This window comes from Cricetulus griseus, chromosome 4, assembly GCF_003668045.3.
Source record: "Cricetulus griseus strain 17A/GY chromosome 4, alternate assembly CriGri-PICRH-1.0, whole genome shotgun sequence".
Taxonomy (NCBI): Eukaryota; Metazoa; Chordata; class Mammalia; order Rodentia; family Cricetidae; genus Cricetulus; species Cricetulus griseus.
This window is the reverse complement of record NC_048597.1, coordinates 153,764,696-153,783,110: the sequence shown is the minus strand read 5'-3', so window position 1 is coordinate 153,783,110 and position 18,415 is coordinate 153,764,696. Positions and strand designations below refer to the sequence as shown.

The following is an 18,415-nucleotide window of genomic DNA, read 5'->3' as shown; positions in this document are numbered from 1 at the left end:
ATATGGTTTAGGGACCTGCCCGGTGGCTCTGGCCAGACAGTGCTCTGAGCTTGCCTATTCTCTCTTGCAGTACATCTTTGTAGATGCTTATGCCCAGTACCTCTGGATCACGTTTGACTTCTGCAGTACTATCCATGGCTTCTCCATCCCATTCCGGGCTGCTGACCTCCTCCTCCACAGCAAGGCTTCCAACCTCCTCTTGGGCTTCGACAGGTCTCACCCAAACAAGCAGGTAAGAGGCCTTTGGAGCCCATATAAGTGTGTGTGTGTGTGTGTGTGTGTGTGTGTGTGTGTGTGTGTGTGTGTGTGTGTGTTTCTTTTGGAATTATCTGTTCTGCTTGAGTGGATTGTGTGTCCTTTTCATGACCTCACCTCCTCCTTCTTCCTTGTCCTTCTCTCAGGCTTAGCCTTTATAGCTACTATTTCACTTACCACAGCTAAGAAAAAGTATACTCCTCTTGGCACCCTCTCCCCATGTCCTTGCCATCACTTAGCACCCAACACCTGGCAGGCCTTGTGACTTCAACACTAGGCCTTTCTTGGTGTGCATGCATGTTTGCAAGTCTATGGGATAAGTGGGGGCCCTGGAATTTGAGTAGAGAGAACCATAAGAGAAATCTGGAGCCTGAGCTCTTCTGTGGCTTCCTTGTGTATTTCTGTCTGACTTCTCTATCCTCTACTGTATTTATTTTGTTTGACTTTAGCCAAACTGGGATTGAATTCAGGCCCTTGGACCTGCTAGGCCAGACTGCCACCACTCAGCTTCACCCTGCTCCATCTTAAGCACACGGCACTTGCATTTGTTTGACATTATTATAAACTTTAATATTCCTCCTTTGTGTTTGTGTGTGCCTGTGAGTTATAAAGCGAATGATGTGTATTTTCCATTTTGAATCAAGTTTGAAGGAAACTAAGAAGTGAGGTAGAGCCTGTAGAGGAGTTCTGTTTCAAGGCTCCAATGTGTCTAGTTGTGAATATTGGTAGGGCATAAACCTGCGACCTCAGCAGGTCCTCTCTAAGTCCTGGCTGGGGAGGCTTGAATGCTTTTGCCCAAAAGGGCCTTGGAACAGTTCATTTGCTCTGCGGTTGTTTAACCAAAACAGAGATCTGTTTACCTTTGCAAGCCCTGGGGAGTAACTGAAGCTTAGGGGCAGGGTCAGTTTACCAGGAGAGGTGGACTATTGTTAGTTTTGGTCGCAGGCTTCTTTATCTTTTCTGCTGGGGTCTGTGGAAGCCTCTGGTATCTACAGGCTTTGGGGAAGAGCTGGCAAATTACTCACCGACCAAGTTCATGCATTCAGTTGGTCCTTGTAGTCAAGCATTCAGAAGATCCTTTTGCTCTGGGCTTAAGCAGGACCCTCTGCAGTCAGCTGACGTGACCAATTTGTATTTATTTATTTAGTGCTGGGTATCAGACCCAGGGCTTCTTACATGGCAGAGGAGTATTCTGCCACCACCAAGCTAGCTTCATAGTCCACAAATTATATTTTTATTCTCTTTTTAGTGTACTTTTCTTCTTTAGAACATTTTAACTTTTTTGTTTGTTTAGTTGATTGATATCAGTTATGTTTATATTGTGCAATATCACCATCATCCAGAGCCGGAACTTTCTTTCCATCTTGTAGAATTGAAACTTTATCTATGTTAAACGCACACTCCCCGTTTCCCCCTCCCCAAGTCCCTCCTGGCCACCATTGTGCTTTCAGTCTTGATCTTGGCCTCTCCTGGTTCCCTCATATAAGTAGAATCACATGATCTGTCTTTTTTCACTAAGAACAGTGTTTTCAATGTCCTGGACTTCAGTGTGTGCCAGGATCGAGTTCCTTTTGCAAAGGGATCATACACTGTTGTGTTGATTACTGCATTTTTGCTTCGTTATTTTGCAGTGTTAGGGAAGAAACCCTGGGCTTTGTACATGCTAAGCAAATACATTTTTTTTTGTCCTAACCTCTCCTCACTTAAGAGATAATACAGCCCACAAGTGGATAACAAATCACCCTCATTTTTCTTCCAGCTGCTCTAGAGAACAGATCTGTCCTTCCTTCTCTTTCTGATTGCTGTGGTATGCCTGAGTGCCTGTCCTCACAGTGCCCTGTGGAGGGTGGGATTTCAGTTGGTGTTTCCATCATATGGGAAACATGCATCTCTTTTCATGAGGCTGCTTCTTTTCATTTTGGTCTCTGCAGCTATGGAAGTCGGATGATTTTGGCCAGACCTGGATCATGATTCAGGAGCATGTGAAGTCCTTCTCTTGGTAAGTTGAGTCGCATGGCAAATCCTGGTGTACAAAGGAAGCCTCCTATTCTTTAGCTCCTTCAGTTTGGATTAGTTACTTTGGCATGGCTGGAACCAAAATACTTGACAGGAACAAGTTAGGGGAGGACTATTTTAGCTCACGGTGTCAGCAGGTCTTGGTTTGTCATGCTAGGGAAATATGATGAGCCAGCTCATGGCAGTGGGAGACGCTGGATGAGGCTGTTCACATCACAGTAGACCAGGAAACAGAATTAGGAAGGAACTAGGAACAGAGTATGACTTTTGAAGGCCTGACACTGTCTATTTGAAGGCCTGACCCTATTCACCTACTTCTGCCAGCTAGGCCCTACCTCATTTAGGTTTAACAGCTTCGAGCTGGGAACGAATGTTCAGAATATGACCCTATAGGGAAAATGGCTGACTCAAATAGTCATAATAGACAGTGGGTGGATATTTTACTCTCACGTAAAATGTGAGGCACTTAGCTCAAGACATATGCTGTCCTGATCTGAGAAGCAGAATTGCACAGAGGACAAACTCACAAGTTGGCCCTGAAAAAGTGGGTGTTTTTCAGTTGGGTAGGGGACCTAGGGGAACCTTGAAGCTCTTGCATGTCCTAGAACCCCAAACATTTCCATATTCAAGGCATTATATCACAAATGGAATTTTCTTTGGTATAAAAACCCAGATTCTAGTACATACACTTCATGTTTTGTTTGTTTGTTTGTTTTCAATACAAGCTAAACAAAATCGATGGATACAGTTAACTGAGAATGTAGTGTAGGGAGTTAGAAGAGTCATTTGTGTACATGCCACACATGTTGGAAGAAGCACGAAGTACCAGACAGCTTCTGGTTGCCCTTGATCCAGGCTGTGCATGGCAGGTGGGAACAGGAAATTGTATGCTGTATAGTAGTAGAGGACAGGACTTCTCTATAGGTGCCAGATGGCCAGAAGCAGCCATGTATTATGTGGTACCTGGGTAGGGAATACTGAATGTAATGTTTGGACAGTGTATTGTTTGAAATACGTGAAGAGAAAGTATGTAAGAATCTGCAATGCTGAGGGACAGTAAGATGACTTAGCTGTTAAAGGTGCTTGCCACCAAGTCTGTTGACCTGAATTCAATTCTCAGAAGCCACAGGTGGAGGAAGAAAACCAACTTTCAACTCTGACCTCCATACAGTGCTTGCATTGTGGTACACACACACACACACACACACACACACACACACACACACACACACACACACACACAAAGAAAATTAAAGAATCTACAGTGTTTGAGGAAGGAATTTGGACTGAATTCTGAGAGCAGTGGAGAGCCACTGTGTGTTTTAAGGAGAGTGGAGTAGACAAACTGGTGCCATAAAAACCACCTATGTTTAAGTAAGTACTGCTGCTTGTCACCTTGTACTGTGACAGCAGTGGAACATGAGATCTTGAACACAGGTGTTTGCATGTTTGCAATGTGTGGGGGACAGATTCTTGGGACTTGGCTGTAGGGCCAAGTGATTGTGTTTGTCTTATTTGGTTATTCTGTCCTCATGAGTAACTGAGAGACATGATAAACCGATGTCTACTGAATTGACTCTTGATCCTCCTATCTTGCATGGGTCATTGTCATCTCCTCATTCAGTGTCCAGGATCAATTTAAGGACATTGTTGAGTGTGGTGGAGCACACCTTTGATCCAAGCACTCAGATGGCAAAGGCAGGCAGATCTCTGTGAGTTTGAGGCCAGTCTATCTGGTCAACATAACGAATTTCAAGACAGCCAGGGTTACAAAGTGAGACCTTGTCTCAAAAAACAAGACAAAACAAAACAAAACAAAACAAAACAAAACAAAACAAAACATTGTGGTCATTGAATCCACATTTGTTTTATGCTCCACACTTTGTCCATCTGGACTGTGTTCTCAGTGGCCTGTGTATGTGTGTGTGTGGTGTGTGTTCATATATGTGTGGCCACACGTGTGTCTGGGTATATGGACATGTAAAGGCTTGAAGTTGTCATCCATGTCTTCCTGCATGACTCACCACCCTATTTATTGAGAGAGGATCTCTCTCTGAATCCAGAGCTCACCAGTTCTGTCTAGTCTAGCCAGCAGTCTTGCCATAGAGAATCTTCTCTGCCTCTACACCTGTCTTTTTTTTCTTTTATGCTGGGGTTCTGAATTTCATCTTTATGCTTTCATGGCAAGTGTGTTATCCACTGAGCCATCACCCCAGCCCCTAACCTATCTTTGCGTACCCAGAGATGCCTGCTCAGCTATGGCTTTGCTTAGAGCCAATGTCGTTGCTCGTCTCAGCTGTCTCTCTGGGTTCACTCTTGTCCGCTGGAAGTTTATCCTTAGAACACAGGCAGAGCCATCCTTTTGAACCTTTGTGCATGTGTGGTGTATAGATGTTCACATCTGTGTGCACATGTGTTTGCAGGGATGTGTGCATGTGAGGTTGATGCTGACTGTCATCTCACAATGAACCTGGAGCTCATTGATATGACTAGCCTGGCTGGCCATCGAGTCCCTGGGATCTACCCTTCCCTGCTCCCCCCATTAGCATTCATATGACAGACAGGAGTCTCCACTCCCACGTTTTACATGGGTTCTGAACTCAGCTCCTCAGTCTTGTATAGCAAGCACCTTACCCACTGCACCATCTCCCCAGCCCTCCTTTGAACCATTGAATGCATCTTTGTTTACTCAGAGGAAGTACATATGGACCATGGGGCACAGGGCCTGCGCACTTGCTCTTTCCACTGGGTAGAATGTTCTTTCCTAGCTTGCACTTACTGCCTTCCCTCTTACTTCATTAGTCCTTGAGACTGCCCATCAGATCCTACTTATTTACTAAATGTTTATTAGAGTATATACTATGTTGTTTTGGGATAGAGATAGTAAAGTGGTACCCACAGTGAAACAAGTTATAGGCATCATCACTCATGGCTGTCCTTGTGTGTGTGAGACAGGAGCAGCCACAATCTATTCATTTAGCAAAAATGCCAAACACAAGCTACCATTATGAAGTCTAATCCTCTATTAGCTCTCTAGACTTCTTCATCCTCCATGCCCTCTACTTTTATTTCCTTTAACTTTCCTCTCTCATTCCCACCACCATTTGATTTTTTAAAAAAAATCTCGATGAAGTGAGAACATATGCTTTTTTTGTGTGTCTGGCCCATTTGACTTAATATAGTCTTCTAGGTCTCTCCCTGTCATACCATGGCTCCCATTTTAAAGGTTGACTAATATTCCACTATATCTGTACACCACAGTCTCTTTATGCATTTATTTTTCTGTCAGTGAACACCTACCTAGGTGTCTCGGCTCTTGTGAATCGTGCCACAGTAAACATGGGAGCACAGATCTCAGAGGCAGTGATTTCATTTCCTTTGGGGTTTATATCCAGGAAAGAGATGCTCAGTCATATGGTAGTTCTATTTTTAACTTCCTTAGGATCCTCACCCGTCTTGTTTCACACAGTGTGCCACATATGTAATCCCCCTTTCTCCACACCCTCCCAGCACTCCTGTCTATTGTCTTTTAAGTAATAGCCATTTTTCTGTGGGGAGCCTTCTAGAGATTCTACTTAAAATGACGATTACTCTGTTTGTTCAGCTATGTGCTATTCTTTTTGTATGTAATCCCTTATTACCTTGGAGCACACAGTTGTTTGCCACATTAACTGTTTGTCTTCAGTAGGATGAGAGCATCAAAGGGAGGCGATTTTATTAGTCTTGCACACTGCTGAGTCCCCAGGGAAATTGTGACTTGGGTAGACATTGCCAAACGTTCCATGGACATTGTCAAATTTACTTTCATCTCAGTAGCATAGAATAGTGTCTTTCTCTACAGCTAAGGGCACATTGTCTCATTTAGCTTTAATTTGCATTTTCTCATTATGAATGAATTTGAATGTCTTTACTCAAGAACTTTTTTTTTTTTTTTAAGATAGGACTCATGTAACCATGGATGGCCTGGAACTATCTATGTATTTGGCAATGACCTGGATCTCCTAGTCAAGCATGATTTAAAAAATGCTCTTCTTAGCAAGTTCGAGGACAGCTATGACTATACAGAGAAACCCTGTCCAAAAAAAAAAAGTTGCTCCTTTTTGGGGACATGTCTGCTAATGCCCCTTGCACTTTTTCTTTCTTTCTTTTTTTTTTCTTTTTTTTCTTTTTTTTTTTCTGGGGGGGGCGGTTGAGACAGGAGGCTGTCCTGGAACTAGCTCTTGTAGACCAGGTTGGTCTTGAACTCACAGAGATCCACTTGCCTCTGTCTCCCTGAGTGCTGGGATTGTGGCTTCCCTTGTTCTTTTTCTGATTGTTAATTTTCTTATTGATTTCTGGGAACTCTTTATATAGTTGAGATTAGGTTCTTTCTGTGTGACATAAGACAGGTTGTGTGTGTATATTTGTTTGCCAGTTATTATTTTTCTTTTGAGTTTTATGTTTAATTTCATCTACATTAAATATAGTAGACCAATAGGATGTAAATACTGCGTGTGAATTTTTTTTGAGTTGATATTAATTCCTTAGTAACAAAGGATGCTGAAGAAGAAGGAAAAGGGGGGATAAGCGGCCCTACAGCTAAACATCTTTTAAATCACATTGACTTCCCTTTCATAACAAGCAGTTATTCTGATCCTTTGATTATTTTCCTTGGGCAGAGGCTGTGGGTGTCTTAGGAAAATTGTAACCATACTATCGAGTAAGAACAGCCTCCATCCAGGGAGTACCATCATAACTTTCCTTTGCCTTATGATGACGAATTGATTCTTTTAGATTTATTTTACTTTGTATGTATGGGTGTTTTACCTGCATGTGTAATTATGCATCACAAGTGTGCCTGTTGCATACAGAGGTCATAAGAAAGCATTACTGGATTTACAGATGTTTGTGAGCTACCGTGTAGATAGTCCTCTCTAAGATCAGCCAGCATTCTTAACCATTGAACCATCCCTCCAGCTCCCAAATTGACCTTTTACCACCTTAATGAACAGCATATTGAGAAGCTGAGCCAGCGGGGCTGCTAAATGAAGGGGTTTTTAGCTTAGAAATTTGTTCTGTGACTTCTGCAGGCACACAGTTGGAGAGGTTGGTCCACTTTATTTCAGATGCTTAGATGTCTAGAATTGGGATTTCAGGCTTCTTGGGGGATTTCTCCCTAAATTTCCCTCCATAGTAAGTAAGAGTGCAATCTGATCTTTCTGAGAGTAACACGGTCTTGATCCACAATGCCTGTCAGCCTGGGAACATCAGGCAGGGGAGGCAGGGGCCAGGGCATAGAAAGCTAGAAAATACATGTCCAGAGCTAGAGACTGGCAAAGCAGGGCAGGAAAAGACCTGTAAGAGGGTGGGGGACATTTAAGGGTGCCCCACATAGCTTCCCAGTGGGTGAGGCAGGTAGGGCCTAGTGGGTGACTATGCTTACAAATAGCCAATGGATACAGTTTCTCCATTGAAGACAGAATGAGAAGAGCTGGAGAGAAGCTGCAAGGCAAGGAGATGCCAGAGTACAGGAGTCTGTAGATGGAGTCAATCCCAGGGTTAGGAGGTGCAAATATGGATGAGGGAGGAGGGTTGGGATGAGAGGTATGACCCTGGTTTCCTCTTTTGGCTGGAGAAAGGGATAATAGAAATAAGCTCATCTCAAAATATGTCAAGCAGGGTTTCTTCCTCTCTGCCTTTTAAAAATACCCAGCAGCCTCCTTTTCATTTGCATATCCTCTAGGCTAGAGGAAGTACTTTAATCAGTACTTCTAATTGTGGAGAAGAGAACATGTCACCAGCCGCCCCCACACGAGCATCTGATCAGGAAGAATGGATTTCTCCCACGCCGGGCCCAGGCTGCTGGCTTCTCCACCACTCTGCTCAGAGTCCAGATTGTAGGGTCGACATCAAGTCTTCCCCCAGTGTGAAATGAGACTCTCCCTTTTCTATTTCTTGTCTCCTTCCTGTGTATGTTCACATGCATGTGTTTTGGAGATAAGGTCTTTCCTTGAACTTGGGGCTTACTGGCTGGACGTCTTCTCCACCTTTCCATCTTTGGGATCGTAAGACACCACACCCCCGCTTCTCATGTGACCAAGGCGGCTTTAGGTTCTCGTGCTTGTATTGCACCAGCTTTACTGACTGGACCATCTCCCCAGTTCTATTTCTTCCTTTGAAAAGAATATGTTTTCTTTGATGAACATGGCCTTGGCCATCTGTCTTAGGAGGAATTAGAAATGATCTTCACTCTCTTTATGCTAAATGCCACAGGGCATGTAGAACTGTGTACAGGCAGCCACATAAATGACACCCTCGGCTCCATGCCTGAGTCATCTCTGCATGGCTACAGTGGGGTTCTTTTCTTGACTTCCTAATTAATTCTTCATTTGCTGGTTAATCAGCCTTGGTGTTTATTTCTTTGAGTGTCGGGAAGCTTGAGCAGATCGGTGGTCTTCCCAGCATATGGGTGACTCAGACCTTCTCCAGTGTAGTCTGATCTTAGCCTGAATTGGCAGTTGGGGTTAGTATCTATAGTTGTGGTCCATGCATCCAATGCAGTGAGCATCTCTTCAGCCAGGGATTCTATTATCCCAGGTTCCCCAGGCCAGTGTGACGGGTCCAGGAAGATTGCACAAAGACATGTAATGCAGTGGATAAGAGGCACCATTATATTGTCACGAGACCGACTCCAAAATTCACCCAATATTTTCATACCTTGAGTTAAAGCTCCTGTAGAAGTGTTGATAAAGAGTGTTACAGAGATGTGTGGCGAACATTGGGAGAAGAAAGAGTAGCACTTGGAGGACAGTGATTTGAACTTGATCTTGGAGGAAGTAGGGTTTAGGTGTAAGTACTGGAGTTGGTACAGAAGGCACCTCTACACAGAGATGTTCACAGAAGCATAGAGACAAGCATGCCTGCCCTCTCTGGAGATACCTCGTATATCGACAAAGCAGGTGCCTCCTGGGGGATGAAATGTACTGGCAGGATGGGTCCAGATGGCATGGGTTAGTGATGTCAGCAGGAAAGGGAGGGAAAGATCTGAGGGACAGACCACTTGGCTCAGAGAGTCCTAATGTGCCCTGCCTACTGCTGTAGTTTTTAGGCTACCTAGGAAAAATGCCTCCCCTCTGAACTTCTGAGCTTAGGGCCAGGAACTTTCGAGCACCTCCAGTCTCGCTCATTTCATTCAGAGCCACCCTGCCTTTTGCTTTTTCTGCTCTTTGAAAGTAGGGCCGGAGATGGCCTTGAGCTAATCCCAGGATGCTTTGGAAACAGCCATAGCAGAGTAAAAACTTTGCAAGTGGCAGTTCCCCAACTTCTGTCCCTAGCTAAGGAACAAGCAAGGGCACATGGTTGAGGCAGAGTGCCATCTGTAACTGGCACCATGGGGTCTTAGATCCTAGGCAATTGTCCACACAGTGAAACGTCTGTGCCTCTAATGATAAAATAAGAAATGATAACAGTTGCTTCTTCCTTTCAGGGGAATCGACCCCTATGACCAGCCAAATACTATCTACATTGAGCGGCACGAACCCTTCGGGTTCTCTACAGTGTTTCGCAGTACAGACTTCTTCCAGTCCCGGGAGAATCAGGAAGTGATCCTGGAGGAAGTGAGGGACTTTCAGCTTCGGGACAAGTACATGTTTGCAACAAAGGTGGTGGTAAGTTGAGGATGCTCAGCAGTACGCTGCTCCAACAGTTCCTTTGCTGGGTCTGGCATCCACCTGGGTGAGTTTGTATGACATCAACTGGGTCATGTACTTGGGGTAACTTGGCTGAAGGATCCCGAAGGGCATGGAAGGTGCCAGATCAGAGCAGAGAAATTCAGAACAGGCAATCAATGTGTCAGAATATCTAGGACTCTGCTTGTCTCCCGGTAACCAAGCATTCCAGACAAAGACAAATTTCTTTTTTGATGTATGTGTTTATATGTATGTTAATATGTGTGTGTGTGTGTGTGTGTGTGTGTGTGTGTGTGTGTGTGTGTGTGCAGGTGTGGTGTGGTGTGTGTGTGTGTGTAGGCCATAAGCTGACCTTAGGTGTTTTTCTCTCGCTCTCCAGTCTTACTTTTTGAGACAGGCCAAGCCTGTAGTTTATCCATTCAGCTAGGCTTGCTGGCCAGTGAGCTCCAGGGAACCTTATGTTGCAGCTTCCCCAGAGCTGCTGTGTCTAGTTCTTCATCCCACAATGGGTACTGGGGATTGAACTTAGGTCCTCATGCTTGCTCAGCAAGTGTTTTTACCAACTGAACCATCTCCTTAGCTCCTAAAAGCACATTTCCTTGTAATCTCAACAAAAAGAATATGGATGGGAACCACAGTACTTGGGAAATATTTTTCTTTCAATCCCACTGCCTGGTTGGTTTCTTTTCAATTTAGACTCATCTCTTTGAGATTTTTGGGCACTTTCATTTACATGGCTAATAGGATGTGTGGTCATTGGCTAGTGGGAGTTAATACTCAAAGACAAGCAGTAATTAAGCTTCCAGCTGTCAGTAGGTTGCTTAATGCTGAGCCTTGAGGATGTCCTTCCCCTTGGTTTGATGTGCAAGAGCCAGATGCTGAAATGCTTGCTCATTTCAAACCAGAGTGGATTACTTAACAGGACTCTGTGACCCTGTTCAAAGGGACAAAGTGGGCTCTGGCAAGAGCATCTTGGATCCCTGCTCCCGGGAACTGCAGCTTTGCTCACTGTCTGTGAAAAGTCTCTGGTACCTGGGAGTCTGTCCTGCTTTCTGTCACTGCAAAGTTAGGGACTGAAGCCAGATACAGTGTTCTTCTCCAGGTTCTCATTTATTTCTGCAGTTGGTACAGACGGGGCAGAAGCAGGCCAACCTCCTTGATAGACTTCTAGGGTACTTGCCAGCAGGGAAAGCAAGGAGGAAGGTTGGAGGAAGGGTACAGGTGGCTAAAAGCTATAGACATTTTTCATTTAGGACCTTGCAAAAATGTGTTTTTGTAACAATAAGTCTTTACTCCATCCGCCCGAGCCCCACCGCCACACAGAGTCTTATATTAGTTTATAATGCTTCTGGCCAATTGACTAGGATTTCTTACTTGCTAGTTCAGTCTTAAGTATCAACCATAAATACTTATCTTATCGAATGCCAGCTGCAGGCATCTTCTCTTGCTGGGATCACATGGCGGCTCCAAAGAGAAGAAAGAGCAGGAGGAAGACCAAGAGCAAGAGAGCGACTTCCTGTTTGTCCCTGCTTATAAATGAGTCTGCCTGCTATGTCACTTCCTGCCTGTATCACAAGACTTCTTTTTACTACATTTCCCAGAATCCTTCTCAACTCCTAGTCCCACCTAACTTGCTGCCTCATTGGCCAAACAGTGCTTTATTCAACAATCAATAAGATAAACATACACAGAAGGACATTCCCCATCATGCTTGGCTTCTTTCTTTCTTTCTTTCTTTCTTTCTTTCTTTCTTTCTTTCTTTCTTTCTTTCTTTCCATCTTCCTTCCTTTCTTTCTTTCTTTCTGTCTGTCTGTCTGTCTGTCTGTCTGTCTGTCTGTCTGTCTCTCTTTCTTTCTTTTGTATATTTTTCAAGATATGGTTTCTCTGTATAGCTTTGGAGCCTGTCCTGGAACTCACTCTGTAGACCAGACTGGCCTCGAACTTCCAGAAATCTACCTGCCTCTGCCTCCTGAGTGCTGGGATTAAAAGTGTGTACTACCACCACCTGGCCATGTTTTCTGATCTTATTAAAAATGGCATTATATTTATTTACTTATTTAGTGTGTGTGTGTGTGTGTGTGTGTGTATTCTGGAAAATGTAGTAAAAAGAAGCCTTGTGATACAGGCAGGAAGTGACATAGCAGGCAGACTCATATATAAGCAGGGACAACTTGTGGACTTTAGTTTTCTCCTTCCACCATTTGGGTCCTGGGGTTTGAGCTTCATTCATCAGCCTTGACCAAAAGCACCTTTACTCCTGAGTTATCTCACTGGCCCACAAAATGTTTTATTTTTAAAAGTTGTTTTAGGGCTGCAGAGATGGCTCAGTGGTTAAGAACACTGGCTGCTTTTCCAGAGGACCCTGGTTCAAGTCCCAGCATCCTCGTGGCAGCTCATATCTGTCTGTAACTCCAGTTCCAGGGAACCATAGCATCCTCATACAGACATACATGCAGGCAAAATATTAATACACATCAATTAACTTTTTTTAGAAAGGTTGTTTTACATTTTTAATTTACGTGTGTCTGTGTGTGGGAATGTGCACGTGAGTGCAGGTTCCTGTGGAGGCCAGAGCTGTTAGAGCCCCTTGAGCTGGAGTTATTGGTAGGAGTGAAATGCTGCTCGCCATGAGTGCTGGCATCGAGCACTCATGTTCTCTGAAAGAACAGTACATGCTCTTAACCTCAGAGTCATCTTTCCCACCCCCACAAATGTCTTTTAAACCACTGAATTGTGGCTGCCTTTTGTTCTTCTTGCATTGACCCCTAGATCATCCCTTTCTTGCTTTGCCTGGCTTTTTCTTCTACATACCCATGAACACACATATGTACACACATACACATGTGTGCACACACACACACACAGGCTTTCAGAGTAGTTCAAGAACATGCCCAGCTCCACTTGCCTTGGACATGAGTAGGGTAATAGAAAACAGGCACCAGCATTGATGCTTTGTGACCCAAATCAGATAACCCCGAGTTCTTTTGCATCTGAAACCTTATCTCTGGTTCCCCAGTGGCTGTGGGCGCTTTCTGTTTGAAGTCCTTGGCTTGGAATTAATTTGTGTCTTTAATTTCTCGATTCTTACACTTACTGGTGATGCCCTGGCTTGTCCTTGTTTTCACCTGAGTGGGGCCTGAGGTAGATGGCTGCTGTTCCTTCTCTTAGTCTGTAATTCCTGGATCTCATGCTCTAGCATTAAAGGACAATATCGAGAGCTGTCTGTGTTCCACTCCAGTCTTAACAATAGACACAGCTGTTCTCTAGTGCATCCGTGGAGTTTCTGTAACTCCTGGGGACATGTCTGCTTTGATGGTCACTGACACCCAATAGCAGTATGAAGTAGAGTTGAACATGGGCTGCCGTAGACCTACATAACTAAAAACAGCACACATGAGTCCATTTTTAAATTTTGCAAGAATGTATGATGGTTAGTCTTGCCATGTTGATTTTGCATTGAGAAGTACAGGAGGTTAGTGAAGCACACTTCTGTATTCACAGAGGATTAGTTGGGGGAAAAGATACCCAGAAAAAGTAGGGGTCAGTCACTATCCTACCTGTAATCTGGGGACCTGGAGGGAATAAAAGAGGAAGAAACAGAAAGTTTGTTATCTTCTTTGTCTTTTTTGTCCTCCAGGGACTGACTTGCTCTTCTCTGCCATGTCTTTCCTGCCACTGTAGACTGGACCTCTAAAACTGTGAGCCAAAATTAGTCATTTCTTCCTTTAGTTGGTTTATCTCAGTATTTGCCACAGTGAGATAAAGTCTAACTAGTACAGTTAATATTGCTGTATTGAGCCTCTCTCTACCCAAGAGCCTTGTGAGAGGGTGCTGCCTAGTCAATGGTATTCACACTTTGCCTCCTGTGTGTGGACAGGTCTCTGGGTTCCAAGGCCAGTGGTTCGGCTTGCATCTGTGATTCTAGATAAGCTTTGCCAGGCCATCACCTTCTCTTAGCAGCATCTGCAGCATCATTGCCCAGGAGCAGATGTTACTACTACACATTGTAGGGCTCAAACGCACCCCAGCCCCCTGAGGATCAAAGTGAATTTCAAGAGTTTTAAGAAAGGGCATGGAGAAGAGGGCTCAGCAGTTAAGAGTGTTTGCAGCTCTTCTTCCATAGAACTTCAGTTCCCAGCAACTGCAAGAGATGGGTCATAACTATATCTAACTCCAGCTCTTAGGTTATCTGATGCTTTCTTCTGGCCTGTGTGGGCAGGGCACCTGTGTGCATGTGACAAGCATGCAGGCATTTTAACACTGAGTTATCTTGCTGCTCTTGAATTTGTTTATTCCGTGTAGAGCTTCTATATAAGATAGATAAGTTGTGGCCAGGCATTGGTAGTGCGCGCCTTTAATCCCAGCACTCGGGAGGCAGAGGCAGGCAGATCTCTGTGAGTTCGAGGCCAGCCAGGTCTCCAGAGCGAGTGCCAGCATAGGCTCCAAAGCTACACAGAGAAACCCTGTCTTGGAAAAAAAAACAATAAAAAAAAAACAAGATATATAAGTTGCAGACTCTTTCCGCCATTCTGCAGGGTTGTCTTTTTGCTTCCTTATTTATGTCCTTGTTAGCAAAAGATAATCTTAATGTTGATGAAATCTAATATGTCTACTATTCATTTGTTATATTTGCTGCTGCTATTTCTTTCCTTCTTCTTCTTCTTCTTCTTCTTCTTCTTCTTCTTCTTCTTCTTCTTCTTCTTCTTCTTCTTCTTCTTCTTCCCCATTTTTGTGCTATTAGGGATTGAACCCAGGGTCTTGGGCACGGCAGACAATGTACCTGACCATTGGTCTTCCAATTATCTTAGTGCCTACAATTGATATAGTCATTTTAAGAAATGACTGCTGCCTCATGTCTGTCAGTTAAGACCTACTGTAAATGCCTGAAATGCAATTTTCTTTTGAGTTGGTATACATGTGTGGAGGTGTATGCTGGTTTGAATGAGAAGTGCCCCCTCCCATAGTCTCAGGCTTCCGAACACTTGATCCCAGTTGTTACCATTATTTAGGTGGCACAGCCTGCTGGAGGAAGTAAATCACTGGGGAGTAGGCTTTGAGAGGACAAGCCCTTTGCCACTTCCAGTTTGCTGTCTCTGCTTCGTGCTTGCTGTTAAGGATATGCACTCTCAGCTTCCTGCTTCCGCAGGCCTCCTGCCTGCTGCTTGCTGCCATGCCTCCATGCCATGGCAGACTCTTATCCTGCTTTAGTCATGGTATTTTATCACAGCAACAGAAAAGTAACTCATATGGGATACATGAATGCAGGTCCATATGCTAAGGATGGAAGCCAGGGCTTCCTACAGGCTTTGCAAGTCATCTACTTGAGTTTTGACTGAATGTGGTGATATATTACTTATGATTTATTAAAGCTTGCATGAGGATTCAGAAAGCAAAGTCAAATCAGGCAGTGGTGGCACACACCTTTAATCCCAGGACTCGGGAGACAAAGGCAGATGAATCTCTCTGAGTTCAAGGCCACCCAGGGCTACACGAGATTGAATCAGTCTAAAAGAGAAACAGAGCTCACACCTTTGACCCCAGCACTAGAGAGGTATAAAAGATAGGAGCAGGGACTTCAACAGGCTCAGTTTTAGGATTCTGTAGCCACGCTGAGGACAGCATAATAGTCAGAGTGAATCTGAGGAGCAGTGAAGTCTGGGATTGCAGTCTGAGATAAGGTAAGCTGCTTTGCTTTTCTGATTTTCAGCTTGAAGCTTGAACCCCAGTATCTATCTCTGGGTCTTTTATTTATCGTGCTACAACTGAAGAACACTGGTTGCCAGTGTATTGCTCATAGACTTGCACTTAGCTTTTCTTATACAGCCCAGGGAATGTTGCCACCCATAGTGGGCTGGGCCCTTCTGTATCAATTAACAGTCTGGACAGTTCCCCATAGACATGCTCACAGGCCAGGAGATTGAGGCAATTCCTCAAACCTGGTTTTCAGAGGACTCTAGACTATGTCAAGTTGTCAGTTAAAGCTTACCAGGATATTTTTTTGTTGAAAATCACACAGTTACTGTGATACAGTAGCTCTTGATACATACCCCCTGGGTCTATGTTGCTCTTCTTTGTTGTTGCTGTTTATTCAGCGAGTTTCATGTGCTGTTTCTGAAAAGACTGTTCTTTATTGTACATATGTCGAATTGTCTGTGGTTTAGTTTAGCAGACAGCAGTGATTTTTAGAAATTTCCTTGGGTGCTTTGAGGAGGCGACTCTGCTTTCCTAATGGTCTCTGGGCTGGGGTGTGTTTGGGTAAAACTTCCTGTTGTTCCCTGCCTGTGGGTTGCAGAGTCGCCCCGCCCCACGCTTCTGCCTTCTATGGAGCCCTTCAGGTTAGCTGGAGGTAGGCCAGAGTCTGTTTTATTCTTCCTAGAGCACACTCACAGCTCTTATGTGCTTGGCCTTAAAGATTCCTAGAAATCTTTTCTGAGCTTTTCAAACAATGCCTCTTAGGCCAATTTTCTTTCTGGGTTTTCTTTTTAAGCGTTGGTTAGCCCTGCTGCCTCTGGCAATCTCGATGTTAACCTGCCAATTGTCAATTGCTGTTCCCCCAGGCTCACCCTGACTGGCTATTGGACTCTCTCTCTCTCTCTCTCTCTCTCTCTCTCTCTCTCTCTCTCTCTCTCTCTCTCTGTCTGTGTGTGTGTGTGTGTGTGTGTACGGACAAGTGTTAGGTAAATGAGCCACCAGGCAGGATTTTTTTTGGTGGGGGAGCGTGAACAGTTCTGTCCTGTCCAGTAGCCCCTCAGCTATTATGGCTATGAAGTTGTGGGTTTCCAAGGCTACTTCAGAGTTAGAGAGAGAGGGTGAGAGTAGGGCGTGTGAGAACACAGCAAAGTCCATCATGCTTGCCAAGATCCAGCTGTTGTATTTCAATAAATGCCACTTGGAGTTTTGTCAAACTTTATGTAGTTCTCAGAAACCTGGGAAAGTTGGTTTTTGAGAGTGTTAGTGTTTTTCTTGCTGTTATGGGGGGAGTTTTAGAACTCCTTACCTTGTCGTTCTGGAAATGTTGCCAATTAATATTTACTTTGTAAACTTTGTTGTGGTCCTTTCCTGATCTACACAAAAGAACGGTTCATATTGATCTGACCTCCGCATTGCCCTCATCAATCTTCAGTATCCCTTACATATTCTGGCCCCATTAGATGTTTATCTACCCTTTATTTAATGTGTTTCCCCTAGGATAGTTTTTTATTTATATATTTTTATTAATTCTTTTTAATAATCTATACATATATACAATATATTTTGATCATAGTCTCCCTCCCATTCCTCCCCCAACTCCTGGTTCCATCCCTCCACTTCCACACTCCATATAACATCATGTCCATTTTTGTTTGTTGTGTTTTAGTCTATAATCCACTGAATCCAATTTGTGCTGCCCATGTACTACTACTCAAGAGTGTGGGACCACCACTGGAGCAGGTTTGACCTACCAGGAACCACACACTCTTGGAGAAAACCAACTCTCTCTCCCAGAAGCCATCCACATTAACAGCTGCTCCACTAGCTGCTCCTCTACCCTCATGCTGGAATGTTGACTGGCTTGATGTTGTACAGGTCTTGTGCAAGCAGTCATAGCTACGCACATTCATATTCTTTGGTTCTGTCGTGTCGAGAAGACATTGTTTTGCACAGGTCCTCCTTGACTACTGGCTCTTATAATCTTACTGCCCCTCTTCTGAAGTGTTCCCTGAACTTTGGAAGGATAGGTCTGATCTAGATGTCCCATTTATGACCAGCACTTTTTCTCTGCACTTTGACTAATTATGAGTTCTGCCTGGGCCACCATCTACTCCACAAAGAAGCTTCTCTGATGGAAATCTGAGAGCTGCACTCATCTATGGGTGTACAAAGACATATTTGGACGACAGTCTGCTACTATGTCCATTTAGCAAAATAATAGTAGTAGGTTTGTCCCTGTGGCCTATGAGCTTCCCAGCTGTGGATTCTTGGTCAAATTCACAGTACCAGGCAAGTGTTTCCTCTATGGTACAGTCCTCTTAAATCCAAAAAGAAGGCTATTGGTTTCTTCCATATCATTCATCCTGTCATTTCACGTAGAGGCATTTCTTGCCATGTTGGTCATTTTGTAGCTCACAGAGTTCATAGCTGGATGAGACTGTTGTTGACTTTTCCTTAGCAGCCTCCTTCTGGTACTGTGAAAGCTAGCCAGCCAGTCATAGTTTATCTATGCTTTATTTATGGTTGATTGTTTTTTCTTAAATGACTGGGTGCTCTGTCACCCAGTTTGGTCTCTAACTCCTAGGCTAAGATAATTCTCTTGCTTCAGCCCCCTGAGCAGCTAGGAAGTAATAATCAGATTAGGGTTGTTACTGGGACAGAATACTAGAAGGAAGGAAATAATTTCAAAGAGAAAGGTTTATTTGGACCAAGGATTTCAGAGCTTTCAGTCCATAACAGTGAGGAGGGTGGGGCCAGGCGTGGCACTCACTTCCTGGTGCCCAGAA

General features: G+C 44.1%; 1 protein-coding gene across 1 annotated transcript in view; it reads left to right on the top strand.

The window, feature by feature from the left end:
• Sorl1 (sortilin related receptor 1) overlaps window positions 1-18,415 on the top strand; it is a 169,028-nt gene that overhangs the window by 31,806 nt on the left and 118,807 nt on the right. Inside the window, exons 4-6 of the mRNA XM_027411875.2 lie at window positions 71-232; window positions 2,187-2,254; window positions 9,737-9,917. Coding sequence (XP_027267676.1) covers window positions 71-232; window positions 2,187-2,254; window positions 9,737-9,917 — 411 coding nt within the window. The remainder of the gene's footprint in view (window positions 1-70; window positions 233-2,186; window positions 2,255-9,736; window positions 9,918-18,415) is intronic.